The following is a 21,825-nucleotide window of genomic DNA, read 5'->3' as shown; positions in this document are numbered from 1 at the left end:
CAACAGCAAGCCATCAGTATTCACGACCATTAAAAATAACACCCTTTTTTTGTATCTTGCAACAAAATGAGAAAAAAGTACAAGATATTTCTATCACTAAGAAACAGAAGTAAGAAGAAATGTAACAAAAATATTCTATTACCTAAAAAAAAGTTGTGGCTCAGTAGAACTGGTCAATTTCCTGAGCTTAATAGCAAAGAAAGTGAAATATGTCCTTAGTACCTTCTGAAATTAGGCCAAGCTAAGATGGCCTGTAACCAGTGAAGAATACTATACATATTATAGTGCTTGAAATTTTTCTCCATTTTCTATTTTTTATTTCTGTTTTATTTCATTTGTATTTTTTACTATATGTAAAGCTAGAGGTACACAGTGGTTTTTTTTTCAGGTAAATATTAGGGATTTTAAAGTTTCCCTTTTTTTCTTCCATTTTTTTTTACCATTTCATCTTACCAAAATGTAAATATATGCAAATCAATATCAGGTCACTTCTGAAAAGTAGACTTTAGAATTTCTGAAAGATGAACTTTTAAAAATGATTGACAATTTAATCCCTGGTATTGAAGTTTGGATGGAGATTAGAACAGGCACGGCACACAGAAGTGATGAGAACTGGGGTGTGTTCTCACCTTCCCTAAAGATTAAATTCACTCTCTTCTCTTGTGTTGCAGCTGCTTATTCATTCTATTATTCTTTTATCACCAGAAATAACATCAGGATGCCAAAAGCATGAATGAAGGCACAGCAAGAACTTCCTTCTATGCATGGTACACAGAATTAAGCTTCAGGTGTGTTTTCAGGAGGCTGCTTCAGGAACCTGTGATTGACAAGCCATGTTCCAGGCATGCATTGCCATTCAGTCATGGCCAGCTTTCTCTTGTCAAAATCTGGCAAGTGCTCTGATCTCAGCAGAAATGGACACTAGATTGGAAATTCAGCCTCAGAAGATTACAAATACTTTAAAGATTTGTTTTCAGCAAAAAACCTACATAAAGTGACAGATATTTGCTGTGGTGCAACCACAGCAGTTGACTTGAGTTTACTCTCTTTAAGTTACAGTAAAGGGCTTAATTCATGAGTAACAAGAAAACAATGGGCAGAGAGGAAAAAAGATGAGAAAATTGAGTGATACCCAGATATCACTAAGAAAAATACATCAACTCTCTTTTCCTGGTTACTTTTCCATATCCTTCTTGCTTAGATCGCAAGCAAGAACTATCCATTCGAGTGACAGTTTTTTCTCCAAGTCTAAAATTTCAATTGATATGAGTGTGACACCTGCAATACTGCTAACTGCAAAGCATCAGAAGCAGGGGGAAAAATCCCTTAATTTCACAGGTTCACTTCTACATCTGGCAAGTGAAACAGCCCAGACTCCAGGCGCTAATGATGCACAGCCCTGCCTACAGAGGACTAAGCCAAAAGCCTCCTGAGAACAAAACTCGCCCTGAGGTTTTGGAAGGCCACACTAGGAGAAGGCATGAGTTTCTTCACAGCTCCTCACCTTCACACATAACCTACACAAACTCTGTTTTCAAGCCTGCTCCTACTTTTTTGAGGTACACTCCCTGCTCTTCTCCCTGGTTTTTCTTCTCACGCATCTCTGTTTTCTGCTTCTGGCTGGGCCTGGCAGTGGAAGTGCTGAACACCAGGAGTGGATCCAGCCCCATTGCTGACTCAGATATGGGAGCCCGTGCTCATCAGATTTTGCTGCTGCATTCCAGATTTCGGTACCCAAAAAAATTCAGATGCTTATCTAAACTAAACTTCCTGAGGGTGAACAATCCTTAGCGCTGAGACGCTTTGAAGGTCGATATGCACTTGAGCAGGAGACAGCACCCAACCTGCCCTTAAAGCAGGGCCTACCTACAGAACTTCAGCTCTGTCTGCCTGGGTAAATTACCCAGTTAATTGTCTTGGCATTCACATTTACATTCAAAAAAAGGATAAGTAGAGATGAGGTCAAATCACTACACTGTCCCATTAAAACCTTTGTTTTAGGCAAATGGACTTCAGAAAACTTCTTATGTACATATATGTACATAACTTTGTAGAGCAATTTTGATGTTAGGTTTATTAATATAATTTTGTTACTAAGCTGTTTATCATTTTAGACTCCTAATAGCTCCTAATGGCATTGTTAATAACACTCTGAAATCACAGGGAAGTATTTTCTTTTCCCTTTGTTTGAAAAGATAAAACTCTAAATGTGTTTATTTCCATGCTTTATATTGTGTGTAGCATCTACTTCTTTTAACATGAAAATTTTACGATCACGAAGCCTTTTCCTCAGCCAAATTATTATTGCAACAGTGTGAATTGCATTACTCAGCAGTGTTTAAAGAAAGTCCCAAGGTGAAATATTTCACTTTCTTCTTAAAGTAATAAGACTATTACTACCAAAAGAAATAATTACAAAAATTACAGTGGTAACAACCCACCACATCTTAAATTCTCCTGTTTGGAGATGGAGATTATTTTTTCCAGTTTCAACTTTGAAATGGAAAATTCTCCCACATAGCACAGCATAACCAAAAGCTTTTGTTGGCTTGTCATTTGATTTGGAGAGACAGAATATAGCAATTTTTGCCAGACAGTTTCTGCTCAAAATCCCAACTAGTTTCTGAAAGTCTTCCTTTACATCACAACTGAGGAGTCATTACCTATGGTTCTCCTGGACAGCTGCTGGGCCATTTGTACAATACAGTGAGGAGCGGTGGTAGGCAAAGTATCCATATAGCAACAGATTTTGGTACCCATACACAGCAAACAATCTTTGCTTAACAGAGACCAAAGAAATTCTAGAAACCTTCAGTGTCTATTTAATGCAGGGAGTAGCACGTCCAATACCTGAGTCAGAAAGGAGATACACACACACACACACACAAAAAAAACTTCACTGTCTTGGAAGTTGTACAACATTAGTTACCATGTCTTATGAGAAACAAGTAACTAGACTCTAAGTCCAACAAAAATTGTCATCTAAGTTGCAAATAAAGCTAAGTAGGAAGGTGGGAGAATACAGTGTAATATCCTATCTGCTCCCTGCTTATTGTAAAGTACATCAAGAATATTTAATTTTTTCTCCTCCCCATTTGACCTCCTAAATGGTTTAAATCTATTACATCTTGTCAGAAAGGAATGTAAGGAACACAGAATGAGAGGTGAGCTCAGTAAATAAATATGTTGAAAGGTTCCATGATAATTTAAAATCAATGCTCTATTTACCAGTGCAGCATCAAGACAGTCAAGAGGAAAGGAATGGGATAAAATAAACTTTCTCATACTTTCCCTCAAGTGTCAAGAATCAGCATTAGGCAGGAAAAATGTTAAAAATTACAAGACACAAAAGTCTTTGAGGGAATAATATGAAGAAGTTAAAAGATTCACTGAGAGGAAGAGAGAGAAGAGAGAAGAGAGAAGAGAGAGAGAGAGAAGAGAGAGAGAGAGAAGAGAGAGAGAGAAGAGAGAGAAGAGAGAAGAGAGAAGAGAGAGAGAGAGAGAGAGAAGAGAGAGAGAGAAGAGAAGAGAAGAGAGAGCAAGAAGAGAAGAGAAGAGAAGAGAAGAGAAGAGAAGAGAAGAGATACGAGAAGAGAAGAGAAGAGAAGAGAAGAGAAGAGAAGAGAAGAGCAAGAGAAGAGAAGAGAAGAGAAGAGAAGAGAGAAAAGATCCCCACCAAAGCCTGGAACAGGTCTGTTAGGCTTTCAACAGGTTAAAAACCTGTCACAGCCAGGAGGTGACTGAGACATGCAGGGAAGTTCTCTGTTTCTCCCCCGGTAAACTCATTTCAAAGCAAAGTTTGTAAACATCCCGGGGGAGTGGGCAGAAAACGACACAGCGTTTCAGAAACATTTACAAGTGTTTTGCAGAAATGAAACTTCACTTAAAGAGCTCAGTTTCGCTCTCCCGGGTGGAGGATGGATGTCGCTCTGCAAGTTCAGAGGCGGCCAGCACGGAGAAGCCTTGCGGGCAACAAAGCTGTGCGAGCAGCGCGGTGCCTGCCTCCGGCGCATCCCCACATCCAGCACGGAGAGTTATTACAAGTTGTGCAGAGGCGATGGCGCACAAACCCTAGCAAATATCCCTGCTGCAGGCTCCTATTTCACGGAAGTGAAGCTTTGACGCCAGAGAAAGCTGTGGATAAATACGCGCTGCCGGCTGTCTCGGTGAGATCAGCTTTTCCTGGGCTCCTGCTGACAACATTGCCACCTTCCGCAGCCGCCGGGAAGGGCACGGTCCTGCGGCAGGGGGGCTCGGGCAGCATCCCACCGGCCCGGGAAGCGCCGCGGCGATGCTGGTCAGGAAGGTGCTTTCCCATCACTGCCCTTTGTAACCACCCTGGTAACTCAGAATAGTTTATTTTCGAAGCCTGCGATTGAATCGATGGAGAACGCAGCACAGCCCCCAGAACTAGCGTGGACCCGCCGAGCGCACACGGATGGGAAACGCGACAAAGGGAACGCGTTCTGCACCACACGTAAAGTATATGCTATGAATGCAGCGCCAGCGTGACTGCTCGTGTCAATTCCAAAACAGCTGAGGAAGCTGGGAAAGTCAAAGCAGAAGTTAAAGGGAGGCAAATGTCGCTGTCTCCATGCACGGACCTGAGGGCATCTCATTCCAGACTCCAATCCTCACGACTGCTGTCGTGCCCAGTGTCAGTGAAGAGGGCAACAAAACACATGTACTAACTACCCTGGCTTCTACATACTTCAAATGTCAATATATGAATTTTATATAAGCTTGAACAGCCGATGAGGTTATAAGTTAAAAGGCTGTATTTTGTCTTGCTAATACTTCCCTTAGCTTGCAGGGAAGTATTTTCCTCCAAATTCATCCACAGTTCATGTATAGTTAATAAAACAGTAGCATTAAGACAGCAGTTAAAATGCAACTAATAATAAATCAAATATATTAACCAATACATTTAGTGCCCATTCTGAATGGAAAATGGCTTTACTTAAACACGGCCAAAAGACACCAATGGAGCTGTTAATGTGTGATAAGAAAGTACTTTCCAAGAAAAGCTTCCAAAAAATCAACATGGCAACCCAAGCAATACCTGTATTAATTTAGAAAATGGGTGTTCAGAGTTTAATAAGTAGAGAAGGGCTTTGCATGCAAGATTATATGTATTTCCAAATCTCAGAGCTCTTCTAGGAAGGCAGTCTTCAATATGTAAGGCTTTGCCAAAGAACAAGATTCATGATCAAAGGTAAAGAATCCCAACCAATTAACTGGAACACACAGGAAAAGAATACTTTCAAATGCAGTCTAATCTAAATCTAAATATAAATAGACATAAAAGTTGTTCCCTCCCCCTATAAAAAAGGTGTAATTTAAATTTGGGTTGTAGAAATAACTTGTCCCCCTTGTTTTCTTCTCTAGCTGTGTTAGGGCAGTTTCAGGGTAACCATTAAACCTAATAGGATTCCATTTCTTCCTAGGTAACCATCAGTCCTCAAAAATCAAGAAACTGCAGTCGTATCTGCAATGACCTACAACCAAAGGCAATTCTCAAGACTTAGGCGGACTACTCTAGAAGCTGATCATGTTGAAGTTTGTTTTTAAAATGGGTTTGCTTTTGAGTATAGCTAGAAAACAGGTCCCTGCTTTACAGCCAGATTCAAAAGCAAACTCCTAGGGTCAAATATCTCCCAGCAAAATTAGACAATCACCTCATGCAGAACTTCTCAAACTGTAAACCACAGGAGGCTGCAAAAAGACAAAGAAAATACTGGGCAACTTATTTGGTTTTGTGTGAGAGATGCAAGGTAAGAAATATTTGGGAATATAATAAAGAAAAATTCTATATTGTATAAAATGTATCTTCATTCAAATGTCTTCAAAAATAATTTGAAGAATGATTATTATACATATATACTCTAAATTTGAGCTCCTTTAAGCATATAAACCCTGTAAAATCCAGTGACAGCTCATATCAATAAAATTTATCTCTTCCTCAATCTGTACATTCAGAATGCATAAAAACTACCAGCTCTATAAAATTAATATTTATGACAAGCCCAGTGAGCCAGAAGACAAGCAGTAAGGCACAAATGCAATGTGCAAATCTCACATAGTTGCATTGCCCACGTTTCTCAAAAATGAACCTCAGCTTGGAGGAGAAATTTGGTTTTGGGAAGCACAAAAGACAGACATGCTGTGCCATGCTGGGAAGACAGATAAAAACACAAATAAAATCAATGTAATTTATGGTTTTATACTGAATCTTAAGTGTTCTCAAGTTCAGTGCTTTCAGTGTGTGCATGCAGCATATTCTGCCAGGTTTTTTTTGGGGAGTAGTTATGATCCTCAATGTCTGTCCCAACAATACCTCAGAGTACCTCGGGATATTTCTTCATAGCCTCAGTTCACATTACAAGGGATTAGCTGGAGATGCTCATAGACTTGGGTTTGCACTAACAGCAGAGTCAAGGTGGACATGCAGTCCTGTTTTTTGTGACAGCCAAGGACCTTGGACTGACTATGGACAATGACTGCCAGGAAGACCATGCAAAAGTCCACTATCGTGATCTGCTCAACAGCAAACGTGCTGCTTCCAGAAAAAAAAAAAAAAAAAAAACAAAAAACCACCAAGACTTTGAAAAAGGGAAGATAACCATCAAAACAAAAAACATCCACAGAAATGTTCACTAGGCTTCTTTATTTTTAACTCTTTCTTTAACTCTTTTATCAAGAAGAGAGAAAACAGGTAATGTTTCAGAAGTCCAAAGAGGTTAAAGAAAGAAAAAAAACCACCAAAACAAATGAAGAACCCCCATACACACAACCACCCCCCTTCCCACATACTGCCAAGTAATGATTATATTTTTTTTTGGCGCCACATCAGTGATTTGGCTTTCCAAACACAAATCCCCAAAGGTAAAATTAGTGGTTGTACAGGACTTCTAATTCTCCAAATATTGTTCTGAAACTTCTGATTGGAGAAACTTGGTGTTTCACAAGGCTGAACTGGGGCAGTAAGTAGAAGACCACATTTTCAGGACATCTCAGGACGCTGTCAAAGAAGTCTACCAGTCAGGAAGAAGTAATACATTGCAATCTTCACAGTGAATGTTGACTTGGAAGACTGGTAGGAAGAGAAGCTCCATCAAACACACAAAAGGCTACACTGAATGTTTCACAGATAAACTTTTTCATACACCAAAGTACATTCTTCTGCCAAAAACACATAAAACTACAGGTAATTTTTTCCACAAGCTTTTACTGAAAGAGAAGTAATCTGCCTGGTAGAAGTAACAGTAAAATTTGTTCTCCCCCTTGCCCTCCCATGCTCCCGCCCCCCAGGATAGCTGAGATGTTTTAAATACTGTATTTTGGGTAGCAACATTCCAAATCTTTCAAATATCTGAAAGCCACATTCCCCTTTTGAAATACTTGGGGCTTTAATTACTATTTCTGCTAGGACTACAGTAATTAACTGTTGCTTCCCTACACTTAAATATGACATTCAGGAGGAGGAATCTGACAAAGCATACCTTGATATTGTAGGGAATGACCACACAGGATTATTTGGCAAACTCACGCTTTATCCATCTCTTTGCCCACGCAAAATTGCCCAAGGACAAAAGCATCCTTAGCATGAAAATCCAGTGTATATCCAGAAAATATCCAGCTTATTCAAGCCCTAGCCTAACTGCACACAGAACTGCATGGAAAAATCATACTCCAATTGCACATCTACCATTGCAGTAGCAAATCACACCTGATAAATAAAGACAATGGCACTTGTCTTGCAAACTGCCTCTCTACAGAGAGTTATGGAAATACATTTTATTTCATGAAGTGAAAGTGCTGAACAGCAATCCAACAAGCAGAAACCATAATTTTTTAAAATGTAAATTTAAAAAAAAGAGACTAGCCGATTACTGATAATCTTAAACATTCAAAGAAACCCATTCACAAAGTCAAAACTTGCTCTTCAGTGGTTAAACTACTCAAGGAATTTTGGCACATAGTCTTTTTACAAATTAAGTATTGTTTTACACATCCCAAATCTGTTAGTCATAAACATTAGCAGAGGAATACAAATCACAACTTTTTAATAACCCTGCAGTAATTCTGAACTTGTTCATCTGAACTTATTTAGCTTGTTTTTCCTTCATGACTGGATAAAGCAGACTGCAGTGCCAGGTCTTGGCTCCATCAGTTGCTCATTAAACAAGATCTGGAATTTAGCATTGGATTGAATACACATGGGAACTCATGTGAAGCTGCTCGTATATCAATGATAGCTCCGTTGCTAACACAGAGTTTATCCAAGACCGTACATTTTTCGTTGACTCGAACAAAGCTGTTCACCATCCTCTGGTTTTGACGTCAGTGGACAACTACCCACTAACAGTATCTGTCACTACAAAATGCTTGGAATTTCCTCACTTATAAAAGCTGGAAAGTTTCAAGTACGGACTTTTCATTAAAAAACAAAACAAAACAAAACTTTATTAGATTTTTCAGGATAAGATTATTTCGTGAATATTAAGAGAAGACATTTGCATTCTCACTGAATATTTTTTCCAGTAATTTTTCGGACATAAACAACATCACTGACTGTAAGTGATGGATGTTTAAAAACAATTTTCTTATTCTGTTGCTAAAAGCTGTGGACACAAATGCATGCTAATTCCTCAACATGGAAGCAGCACAGTGAGGTGATTCAGATTTTTCCCATTAGCTGGACACCTCAGTTACTCCAGTAGGATCTAAGTTGGACAGTATCTATTATTTAGGAAAAATGTAGAAAAACACACCCCATGCATAAACTGGGCAAGTTCACATCCCCTTCCTCTTTTCTACAACTCCTTTATTCTTACAAGCCCATATTGGAAAAAGTCATCCTGGTGGAGACTCCCTCCAGAGAACAACATGCAGTGCTCCTTTCAGGTGAGCTCGGAGCAGGCTGCGGGGGTGTGAGGAAGGAGCACAACACCTGACTGGATGTGCCCAGTTCAGACACACATCTGGTCAGGGAGACCAGAGGTATTTTACCCTGATGGAGGCTTCTGTGGCAGCAACAACGCATTTCAGCCTTGATCTGAAAACCAAGCTGCTGCTTTGCAAACACACCACTCGCTTCTGACCCCTCTGATTTGGCCGAAAGCAAACAAACGGATCAACAAACCCCCGCACTCATGGGTACAATACAGTGGAAATTCCCCCTTTTCAGCATGTCAAGATACCATCAGCTATTAATCCAGAGACAGGCAGCCGTGTTTAAAAATCCAGTTTCAACTTCTACACAACTCAGCATCTACTGTCTTGAGGCTCCCGTCTTCCTGTGTTTCCATTCTTTTCTCCATGGAAACCCCTTTTATAGAGAGCAGGTTTTTCATCTTTGTTTTTCAGGGTACTTATATTTTCTATATGGCATTTGTATAATGTGTCTATCTATGCCACACTTGTAAAAATAAGCATGTCTGTCTCACTGTAAAAATGTGATCGTGTTACTGTGTTTATTAGACATAGCCCACATCCGAAATACCAGATATCTGTTGCTTCAGGTGGTTGTGGCAGATCACAGAAATCACATCAATGAATTTTTCTCCTCTTGGAATCAAAGCTGTGCAATTCTGCATTTTTCCAATTATGTCATCCACCTAAGAAGGAACACCACTATTCATTGATTAGATTACTAAGAAATTGTGCTGTTTTGATTTTCTACATGCAAAATAAACAAACTCATATAATATTAATTGCTTCATCTCTTCACTTCTAGAGATATCAAATAGCATATACTTGAGCAGCTATACAGACAAAATTTTCTCCCTTTCCATGAGAGGATGGACAAAAGAATATTTTTTTTTTTTTAAGAAAAAAGGAGAAAAATCCTAAGGACTATTCTGTCAAGAAAAGACAAAGCAAAAGAAACACTGAAGAAATTATATTAAAAGCTTGCTAGGGACCACTTTCAGTTCATAGAAAGTATGTGCATTTCTGTTCTCAAAAGACAAAACACCTCTTCTGAAGTGATTGCACTAGGAAATGTGTATCATAGCAAAAAAAAAAAGTAAATTCTTACAAAAAAACCTGCTGTTGCTTCAGCTGCTTCTGAAAGGAACTTCAATTTTCACAACTGCATGATCTCCAAGAAGCAATTCCAAGCAGTTGATATGATCTGATCTTTGGCTCCAAGGCCATTCCCATATGTACTTTAGAAATAGTGCCCACACTGGCTTTACAGCTCTGCAGTTTTGTAGAATTTTATCTTCTGAGTGAGCCTCATCCCTCTTATCAGGTTCTCCCACTCTGCTATTGTTGCATTCTTTCTTTGAAGATGTTAAGGCAGAGCCAACATCTTTCCAATGAGGGGGATCTGACTGGTGATCTGCCCCCCTCCCCCTTTTCCATCTGTTTGAATATTTATATGTTTATATTTAAGTGCCCAGATTTCATGAGAGGAAGATGGTGAACATTGACCAGTCGGGCAAAACTGATCTATCAAGCATTCAAAGAAGCTGCCTCTCTGTGGAATAACCAGAGAAATTGGATGTATGTGAAAGATGTTCTATACTTGTCTTTCCTTAATTTGAGAAAATTTAGAAGGATAGAAATGCTTTCTTTACAGAGCAGCAGAAGGAGATCATTTCTGCACTTCATTAACATGTGAAGCCTAGATCCTGCTTTCACATGAACTTTCTGGTGATAGGTACTCTGTAAATGTTCTTAAATGCTTCCCTTGCTTGATGAGAGCAACAGTGCTTTAAAAAAATAAAAATTCATCAAATGGAAGCCAAATGCTCTTTAACATGAGCCATGCTAAATACCTATTTCATGTCAGCTCCTTGTGTTGCTCTGTTGTTTCTCACCCAGATGACATAAGACAGTGTTAGGCAAGGCAATGCAAAAATCACAGTAACATACTAATTTATCATAACTGCTGCTGTTGAGTCAACAACACAGCCTACAGCATGCCCAGGATAATACTAAAGTAGAATACTACCTGAATCCACAAAGCCAGATTGCTTCTTGTACCTAAATTTCTTCAGAGCTTGCCTGCACGTTTCTACAGCAACTTCCACCACTGGCCTACATTAAAGGACTTAAGATACAAGATTTCATCCCTGTACATCAGCTGATCTGTAGCAATGTTTTGTATGAGTTGTTCTTCTTGGCAGTAAATAATTCAAAGTCTTTTAAAACTCCTTCACTGAGGAGAGACTGAATTTAGCATTATGCAAACAGAAATGTGAAGTCCACATTAAACACTTTCTCCAGGCACTGGAACACTCAAAGTTGAGTAATTATGACTCCCCGTGGTTTCACAGGTTAAGAGAAACTAAAGAACAACTTTGAAGTTGCTTGTTGATGTCACAGATTTAAGTGTTTTATGTACTTGCCATACCAAGTTCCTAAAATAAACTGTCTCAGAGAGCAGCATGGGGAATAACGGCTATCCAGCCAAGGATCTTGTTTTCTGCAGTGTTTTCAGGCAGTGTAAGAACAGAACAGAGTGGTTATGTCCCCTTCATACTGCCCCTGCCCCCAGTAACCAGCACCACATCAACCTCCTGAACTAGAGGCTTCATACCAGATATTCACATTCAATAGGTATGGATCGACCTCTGAGCCTGTCCAAATCAAACGTGATCTGTGGTTTATACTGCTATTGCCAAGAACTCTATTAATATCACATACTTTGAGTAGTTTTACTTCAGAAATACATGAAAAACATTTCAAAGTTGTTAAACTTACTGGCAAGGGACAGAATTCTAATCAGCATCATTTTCTTCAGGTCAGTTTATCTTGAATATTAACTAGTAGGCATATCTATGAGCAGAAGACAGGAGTATCTAAAGCAAACTGTCCCACCCCAAGCCTTGCAGTGTCAGCAGTCAAATGAATCCTGGAATCTCTAAAAATACCAACTCTCATTACTTTCTGTCAGGTATGGTAAATTATTTCTATATTTTTTACAATGAAACAAACAGAAAAAAACCCCAGGTACGTTGAAACCATAAAATCACCACCAGTGGAAGAGTGGAAGCCTTTGTTTCCACTCTCTTCTGTCTTTGCAGGCAATCTTTACTTTTTGTTGGATATGTATTTCTGCAAAGTGATTAAAGACTTAGAAATCAATTTAATTAAACTCAGTAATAAACTTTTTTCTTTTCCAGGTGTTGAAAACACTTAATGATTCAGATTTAGTTTGTGAAAAATTATGAGGTGTTCATTTAAAATCTCAATCCAAGAAGTTGCTCAGGTACTGCAAAGAAAACCAAAGGCAAGCCTACACAGGCAGGGGCAGGCAGGGCTGAGTTCTTTTGCCTGTTTTGTTCCCAGCTGGCCAGACAGAAACCAGCTCCAGCCCAAAACACACAATCATTTTCATGTGATGTGTCCAAGCTAATAGGCCTTATTTAGATACAACACTGCAATAATACTTCCACATAGCCACAAGATCAGAGCAGTCTCCTGTCAGATGTCTCAGTGGTCAGGCAGCTGAGCTCTGTCCTGCACCACACACACTGGTTTGAAAGCTTTTATCAGTTTATGGGGGTTGCTTTCCCTATAGCAACTGACACTTCTCACATCAAATCCCCTGCTTTCAAGATTGCAAATATGTACCTTAAGACATTGGACCCAAAGAAATTAATATCTAGTTACAAAGAAATCTGGGTTCAGTCCTGGTAATTCTTGCCCTGACATATAGCTCCTCTGAAATCCAGTGGGACCGTTCTTATGAGCAATGTCTAGTGGTAAGATTCTTACAACCAGCCCCCGTCAATATTTTACTTTTGAAATTAAAATTGCTTATACTGCAGTGCTGAAGTTTCATGGGATTCTGCCTGTGAACAAATACCAACAAGCATATCAGCACTTCTCTAAACACTGCTTCCTGAAGTACTTAATGCAAGTCTACTGCTGGAGATGTTTCACATACCCAGTTATGCACTGAGTTCACAGCACACACAGTACAGTTACAAAGTACAGTTACAAAAGCAAAGTCTAATTTTACAAAGGCTCCAAAATGATGTGTTCAATTTCTGACATGAATAATCACCTCCAGGAGCCAGCAGCCTGTGTGTCTACATCTTACTTACTCGGTTGCCTGGTCAGAGACCAAAAAGCAAAGTCAGAATGTAATTCTGGAGTTTTATTTTAAAGGTAATGGGAAATTTTGCTCTCAGGACACAACAGCACCAGAAGCAGGCCACTTACAAAACACCCCATCTCATCCCACTCAGTCCTGCCATACAACTGTCTCAAAATACAAGACAACAATGTGTAGTGTATTATGTATCCCAAAACCACACAGGTAGTTCAAGGATTGCCTCCCCTTGCATCTACTTTTCTTTTTTTTGGTCCCTTTTGCTTCTGACTGATATTAAGAAGATACACAAGATGTTAATAAGATACATAAATATGCTTATTTCACCATGACAGGATTAGATTCAGTTAATTTGTTTTTTCACTAGTCACACATTTGAATTGACAGACAAGTGTTTTAACAGAAACAGCATTTGTTTTTAACAGAAGTACAAATTCAATCCAGAATAACAAGAACTAGATTTCAGCATTCAGAGTTCTCAAGTAAGAGTTTAAGAGAATAGAAGCTTGGAACTGTGATAGAGGAAACTTCCACTAAGTATAAAAGTCCAATTTCCAATTAATGCAAACTAAAAGTGCCAAATTATAATCTAAAACAAAAACATCCCTCATTCTCTCCCCTCCCTGCCTCCAGTATTTTAACAGTATCCAGCCCAACTTTTTTTGAAGTTGGTTGAGTAAACAAAGGGACAACTGACATTAAGATAATTTCAAAAACATAGAAAATAGAACTAGAGATGAGGTTTAATACAGTTTTGCTACAATTAACTGATGTATTTATGAAGTGCCTTGAGAGACATATAGGTAAGGAAGGCAGCTGTGACAATGCAGATGTATCCTCTGTCCAAACACCATGGTTTCATGAAATAACCTTTTTCCTACATGAAAAGCACTTCCTACTAAATATATATATATATATATATAAAAAAGCAAATAAAAGGCAGAGTTTCTAGGAAGACAGACAACTAGCTATGACGCTTCCTAAAGAAATCTCAGTTTCATGCATATAGGAATGAGCTTTTTGTCCAGAATGTCTTAAAATTTAAACAAATGAGAAGAGTAGACTATCACAGTTGCAGATGTCTGTAGTCTGGAAAGGATCAGATCAGTGTGGATTTACATCTTCCCAGAGCAGACATGAAACAAGCTGCAGCAGTCCGAGACTTACACGTGGCTAAGCATTCTACAGTAACAGGTCAGGAGAAGGAAAAAAGGAACAAAGAGAAAAGTTGAATCACACCCTACTTAAAAAAGTTTTTCTGGTACAAAAATCTTCATGTAGGTTAAGGTCTACACAGAAGGATACAGCTGCATAAATGCAAAACCTCATGGTTTAAAAATGACAGAGGAAACCTGAAGAGAAAAACGGAACTAAGTTTGTAGGAGAGAGAAACAAGAAGAAAACAGGAAAACAAAACCAAATGTAAAGCATGAAAAAAAGCTTCTGAAGGAAAAGATAAATGAGAACAAAAAAAGGCAGTGAATCAGAATCATATCAGACTAGGACTTAATTAATACTGAACTTCATTTTCCCTTTGTTACCGATCTATTTACATCTAAACTACCAATAATTGTATCTGTAGCCATAAAAAACCCTAAATAAAATATCTTCCCTTAGATTTTGAATTGCATCCAAAAAGAGTTAAAAACATTTCAGAAGCAAAAGATTGTAAATTGGGGAACTCAGAAAAGATTTGCAGCTATCAGTGAAGACAAAAACCAAATACAGACCTTTGCAAAACAGGAAAAAGTATTTTGCAAAAGGATACAAGAGACAGCTGGAGCCTAAAACTCAGGTAATGAATACTGAAATACATAAGAAAAGTACTTCCTCTTTTATAATTTGGGGTGGAGGGCAGTGAAGAGAGAAGTAATGTTCCCACTTCAAAGTTCCCCTAAATTTTTATGAAGAGCAGTCCTTCCAGCCTACAGCCACTACCAACCAGCAGCTTTACTAGAAATCTCATCATTTTTTGCTACCCCTTAAAATTCAGGCAAATAATCCAACTCAGAAAATAATCACAAGCATAGAGCAAACATTTTGAAGAATTCCAGAAAGGGTTGTGCTGAAGAGGAACTCAGGGAACTGAAGACTGAATGCTATACAGTTAATAGAGACTTTTCCACTGAAATATTATACCCAAGCTCCCAACAACAGATGAGCATTCCTGAAGTACTTTGCTACCAGAAAGTATGCACTTTATTGGCCTTATCATTGATAAGACATTGCTCAGGCCTTCCTACTGCTCTAAACATGAAAATATTAAGTGAAAACACAACTGAAGCCCTGAGCAACACTGGAGGCATCATGATATACATTTAGTTGTTATCTGAGCTGTCTTGAAGGGATCTGTCAAAGTCTCTCAAGCTGCCAGAGACAGATGACCACAAGAATGTCCTGTTCTCCCGTTACCCCCCAAGGTTTTTCCTACAGCAGCACAGCCAGCACACTACCGACTCCCCTCTGCTGTGCAGTGCTACAGCAAGTGTGGCCCCTTCTTACTCACCATGGGGGATAGATGTGGATGACATCCTGTGGTCTGCTCTTCAGGTGAGCTGCTGTCTCTCTTGTGAAGAGGACTTTGAGTATTGGTTCCTCTGCATTGATGACAGCATCCTCGGGTGAAAGCGTAGCAGGAGACTGGTCCAGCTGCTGGCAGATGGCAACTTGTATCGTGCACTCCTCAACTATTTCTAAGATCCTCACAATTAAAACACTGGATTTATCTGGAAAGAAAGCAAAAATGAAAAATAAAAAATGTAAAGTCTGGATGAGGTGAAAGAAAGAAGTTCTGGCACTCTAAAGATGTGTATCCCTCTGTGCTCTGCACATCTGTCCGACCGTGATAAATTCACATATGAGTAGAATACAGAGCCTTATCAAAAGACCTACATTAAGCTTTTGCAGTAATTTTTGTTTTCTCTAAAGATACTAATAATTGTAAGGAAGAAAAATCTCACCTGCACTACTTCCAAATATCAATGAATTCACAAACTCCCCACAAGAAACCCTCTCCTACCACACCTGAACTTTTAAATCTTGCAACTCATTGACTTTGTTCAGTCTTTTTTTATTATAGACTGCAAAAAAATTATTTATTTAAAAACAGAATAATCAAACACTGTGTTAAAAGTAAAGTTGTATTGGCCCTTCTTGACCTTTCTCAAAGCAGCAGCTGTCAGGAACCAAATTAGAAGAATACAAAGCATCTAAAAGCTGATGATTCACGCTGAGGGACAAATGTGGAGAAAGAAGGCGTAAGATGCACTGCCTAAAAATAATTATTGCAAAACTGATCATCCATTTTATCTGTAGGCAGTCAGGGTAGTCAGAAGGCCCTGTTGTTTTAAAGCTACATGAACAGATACAAACATCTACACAGATCGATTCTTAGCACTTTTGTCTCTGCTGAACAAGAAACAACTTTGCACTGAAATGAAATTACCCCTGGGTCCCTTTGCACTCTGCACAGGGCAGCAGCCCCTCAGACAGACCTTGGTCTGAGCTGTAAGATTATGTAAGATTTATTCTCATTCTCACCTAGCCTTACTCAAATCTGCACTCTGGTCACTGAGAGGAGAAATGCTGTTACCCTGCCGAATGCTTCAAGCATTTAGTGGGACAGAAAAGGGTCCCAGAGGACAAGGGCAGCAGAGCCCCAGTTCTACCCTTTTTGATTTACAAGTTGCATTGGGAAAAACACAACATCCCAAGAAAAACAGCTGATATAAATTATTGTCTTCCCACAGCAAAGAAGAAACAGGGGAGGAACAGTGAACGTGATACTGGAACTTAACAGAAGAGCTGTACTAGTTATTTGTTTGTTTATTTTAAGGCTCATTTCACAACTGTGAATGTTTTTCCTCTGGAAAATAAATCAAAATATTTTAGTTTGAGTTTATGAGAAACTTCAAAAAAAATTAACCCAACCCTCAAGAAACCCAAACCAAAGAAACTGGGCCCTAAAACCTTTCAAATTTATTCAATAAAGTCGAATTATACAAAAGTAAAATAAAAAATTCTGTCCCTGTTTTTATTAAATTTCATACTGAAACTGAAATAAAGCAAGTTGGAAATCTAAAACTAAATAGTTCTCAAAACCACTTTCATGCGAACCCATTTTTCATCACATGCAACATGCTTCTGCAAAGCATTCTGCTTCCCCTGAACTGGTATTTTCCAGCTCTATAAAGGGTTCCACCAGACAGTCTGATACAAAACGTACATAAGCCACTTCTGTCCAAGCCATTACAGCTTGCCCTCCTTTTCCAGATCTGAGAAGTAGGAGAATGAACCCTTTCTGCCAAGTCCTTTAAAACTGGCTGATGAGGAGAGATGGTTGTGCCTGCTGCTGCTCCTCACCGCTGTCACCTTCTCAGAGAAAGATGGAACGTCACAGTGCCACTGCAGAGACTCACTACACTGAGATAATGTTTGCTTATGTGAAAATTCTGACAAGGGTGAGCACTGACTAGTTTTCTATGCCTGAAGGGAAGGGCTTAGAATATTCACACTTGAATTCTCTTTCGCCTGACTAGCTGCAGTTGTGGTCCTCTGTCAACCCCAAGTCATTTGGCACGCATAAGCAAATTCTGCTAACCACAAAAATTCTCATCCTTTAAAGTAACTAAGCATTTACCTCTTCCCTCTAGACATACAGCACAATTTGCATTTACATCCACTTTAAAAACCAAGTCACACACACAAAAAAATCGGTCTCAATTTTCAAATGCACCAACAGCTTAAAAAAAAAAGCAATAAGACAGCTTGTGAGAGAGACTGCTCATCACTTCTGAACCAAGCATTTCTTACATGCAGAATTTTATGACAATTCTTACTGGTCAGCAGCTTATATGTTACTCATTTTATACAGCAGGTTGAAGGCAATGAATGACAGCCTAATAATATTTTTCTTTTAAATACTTCTGACTGTAAAACAGTTAAAAATACTAGGTAAATCAAGAACTGTATCTGTATGAAAATTTCTAAAAGACATTGGAGTAAAAAATATCCTACCACGACACCAGAGTCTCTTGCAAGCCTAAAGTTGATGGAAACACTGAGAGCTGATTCTAAATGAAGCAGAATGTTTCTACACTAAAAGCATCTCAATTTCGACCAGTAGCCAAGTCTCACACTTGGCACACATGCACATTCTGCAGAACCACAATCTATTTGTTTATTTAGATGCACAGAGATAGTTTAGTTTAATTACTCTGAAATTATTATTACTGCTGATGATAGTGTTCTCTTGAACAACATGGAAAAGCACTCTGGATTGCTGGCACATGATGAAACACCGAATTTCAGAATGTAGCTTTGGTTTAAATACATTTGGCTCTTGTATTGTTATGTCAATCAAAAATAAATCAAACATATGTGGCTGCACACTGAAGGGCAAATTTGTGGGTGAGGAGACAGGCTGGATCACTGCAAATTCTACGGTTTCCAGAGTTTACTTGTTTGTTCATCCATGTGAAAAGCTCACTTTAGGGTTTTGCATTGTTCTCCTTCACCCTCGGATAACTTAAATAAATTCCCACTTGCTTGCTGAAGTTATCATTCATTTACTTTCATTTACAAAGCAGAATTAAAGCTCAAGAAATTCAGAAGCAGAGATGTGCATGTTTCATGGCAATACCTAGTAAACTTAAATAAGGAAGAATACCTTACAATTGTATGCATTTTAAAAGGTGCAATCAATAACTCTGCTGCAATTATGCCCATTCCTACACTGCAAATTTCTTCATTTCCCATTCTGCTGCCCAGAATATTCATGGATTTCTTCAGGGTTAGCTTCTAAAAGAATTCATGAGCTAATTCAGCTAACTGCAAAGCCACTTCAGTTTACTTACTTCAAGGTAACCTTTATTCTCCCACTGAAAGACAAGTACACACTTTCACACTCGCTGAGAGTGAACATACTGCTGCCTGGATGCATTTAGAAATCTTCCATGAAGCAGCAATCAGCAATTTGAGCACTGCTTAACAAAGTTCTTATAGAATCATAGAAGATCTCAAGTTGAAAGGGACCCATAAGGACCCTCAAGTCCAACTCCCTGCTTCTCACAGGATCACCTAACACTAAATCATACAAAAAATGCTCTGTGAAATGACAGTATTGGTGCTGTGGGCAGCCTGTTCCAATGATTGACCACACTTTCAGTGAAGGACCTTCTCCAAATATTCAATCTGGTTCCAGAGGCCTCTGCAAAGTGAAATGCTTGGGGGAGATAAAGATGGAAACCCAGATCAGCCTGACCAGTGTGAGACACAGGTGCATTTCTCAGCAAAGCCCTGGGTGCTCTGAGCTCTGGTGACAGAGTGCTGCTGCAGCTTACTGGTCCTGGAACACAGCCTAACATGGACAGCTGCCCCTTCCAGCATCTCTCCATAGCCTTCAGAGAGCCAGCTGGAAAGTCAAAGAAAACATCCACTGACACAGAATCAAGGATCATTTGAAATATCTGGCCCCATGAGTAAAACCAGAGAGTTTATCCATCCCAGGGAATGAAGTGTAATTCAATCACTGATACACAAGGCTTAAGGTGCCACAAAAAAAGCCAGAAGGGCACTGATAAATCTGGCAGAGTATGAATTTTGCAGAGGTATTTGAGATGCACAACATGTGCCCTCTAAAGAATACCATCTGAAAGGAGGGGATCAGCCACCAAAGCCTGTAATGCTCCCTCACTTCTCATAGAACTTTCCATAAGAAGAGAAATCTTCACAAAGACATGCAATAACATCCTGGCTGCTACTGAATCAACATATTGGTCACAGAAAGGACAGTGTACAAGAAAAATCAGGTACCAATTAGGAGCTAGATTAGTAACATCACCCTTTGCAGAACACCACTGTGATAAATGCCACCCTCTGGAAAGCAACAGACAGAAACCACTGCCAGATGGACCATGACCAAACAAATAAGTTCCTTCACACTTTGCAGGTGGTCCAGAAGGAGTGAAATCCATGAGAGAGACTGACTGGTGGGAGGAATGAGCCATTTAAGCAGGGAAGCATCTTTGGTGAAGCCTTGCTATGATTGGTAAGAACCTCCCTCACCTCCCAGACGAGAAACAAGAAGCTCTGACGAAGATGAAGAAATCCTGATCCAAACCTGGGCAAATGGAACATCAAGCACTCGCTGCTACTATTAGCAGAACCTTTGAAATCACTGGGAAAGGTCTTTTCAGCAAAAGCAGTAATGGAGCAAACCTGGCAATGATCTTGGGCATAATTTCCAAAAAAGCCTGATGATCCATAATAGTGTGATCACAACAGGTCTATGTTGTATGCATGGGTTCAGAAAAACAACCAGTAACATTTTGGTAGGAGAAAAACTTATTTAGAACTACTAAGAACACAGACAGTAATTCTGGTTTACAAAGTCCCTGAGTCAGAGATCTGTGGGAGGGATTTGGGAGAATATTTTGGGGAAATATCATCAAGTGTTAGCCATTTTATAATTTTTTCTAGGCATTTGGATAGCTCTTGTCACTGGCAGAAACAGGATCCTAAGCTAGAGGCACTTTGATTTAACCACCTAAGAGATCTGCTCTGACATACACAGTTAATTATTTAATTCCAGGTGTCCTCTGGGATGTTGGTTTCTCACTCCAACTTGCAACCCAGACATGAAGTAGCTCAAAGATAATTCCAGTGCTTGGGAGATGAACAAACAAATTTCACAGTGAATGCATCAGTTTCCTTGGGTACTTATTTTCATTTTTATTACTTTAGCACACAGGGTGATGCAGCCCTTCAGCCATACACCATGTCATACACCACGACATCAAAATATATTTTGACGCAGTACTTTGCAGATGTTCTGCATTTACTCTGAATTCCAGAAGGGTTAAAAAGAAACAAAAAGAAGGGGGAAAAAAGAAAGGGGACTGGAGGGAAGGACAAAAAAAAAAGCTCCCCATTCCTTTGGAGCTCACAGACCCTGAGGTCTTGAGCCCTTTGAAGACTTCAGATGACTCTACAGTCTCTGGCAGACAGAATGCCCTTAATCTTCAGACCTAACACAGTGGCTTCACAGCAGACACATATATTTAAGCCACATCAACACTGAATGTACATGGTCACAGATGATGCACTGGCCATGCCAAGGGCAGCCTAGGAGCGAGGCTAAGAAGAAAGCCAGCCTGCTTTGACTCTCAACAACCAAAAAGCAGTTTGGAGACAAGAGAAGGAAAAAAAACATTGAGGAGCACAATTTAAAAAAAACAAATGTTCAGACATTCTGGCTTCAGTGCCTGAAATACAACTCTGAAGTTTGTTTTAATAACTCTGTAACTACCAATAAGGAAGACAAATGAGGAGGAAAATATAGAAATTATGATCTCTTGGGAGCCACATATTTTATGTTTCTCTAGTGACACAGTGACAGGAAGCTGAACACACTGCAAGGAGAGGATCCATGGTGCTTGATGTATGGAAATGCATCAAATGTCAATATCAGTAAGACTGCATGCAGTTTCACCCTACTCCACTGAAGTTTGCTAAAATGCTACTGCTCAAGTGTTCCAAAAGAACACCTGTAGCCTTAAATGGAAAGTTCTCAAAGGGAAGAAACTCTCTTTAGAGATGGTCAATAGAACTCCAGCAGCAGAGCAATCTCTACAATACCTACAGAGTGAGACAAAGTGTTTCAGACTGCAAACTGAATTCTGCATGGTTTGAATGCATCAGCTGGGATAGGCAGTGGATGTCCCTGCAGATCAGACCAGCAGAGGCAACAGTAA

General features: G+C 39.3%; 1 protein-coding gene across 6 annotated transcripts in view; it reads right to left on the bottom strand.

Moving 5' to 3' along the window:
- Window positions 1-21,825, bottom strand: part of SPIDR (scaffold protein involved in DNA repair) — a 195,212-nt gene that overhangs the window by 105,479 nt on the left and 67,908 nt on the right. For all 6 annotated transcript variants that reach the window (XR_007776917.1, XR_007776918.1, XR_001989869.3 and 3 more), the window contains exon 8: window positions 15,579-15,798. Coding sequence is in view for 3 of the 6 variants with exons in the window: in XM_050971123.1 (XP_050827080.1) it covers window positions 15,579-15,798 (220 nt within the window). In the remaining 3 variants the exon portion in view is untranslated. The remainder of the gene's footprint in view (window positions 1-15,578; window positions 15,799-21,825) is intronic.

This window comes from Serinus canaria, chromosome 2 (genome assembly GCF_022539315.1).
Source record: "Serinus canaria isolate serCan28SL12 chromosome 2, serCan2020, whole genome shotgun sequence".
Classification (NCBI taxonomy): Eukaryota; Metazoa; Chordata; class Aves; order Passeriformes; family Fringillidae; genus Serinus; species Serinus canaria.
This window is presented reverse-complemented; position numbering and strand designations above follow the sequence as displayed.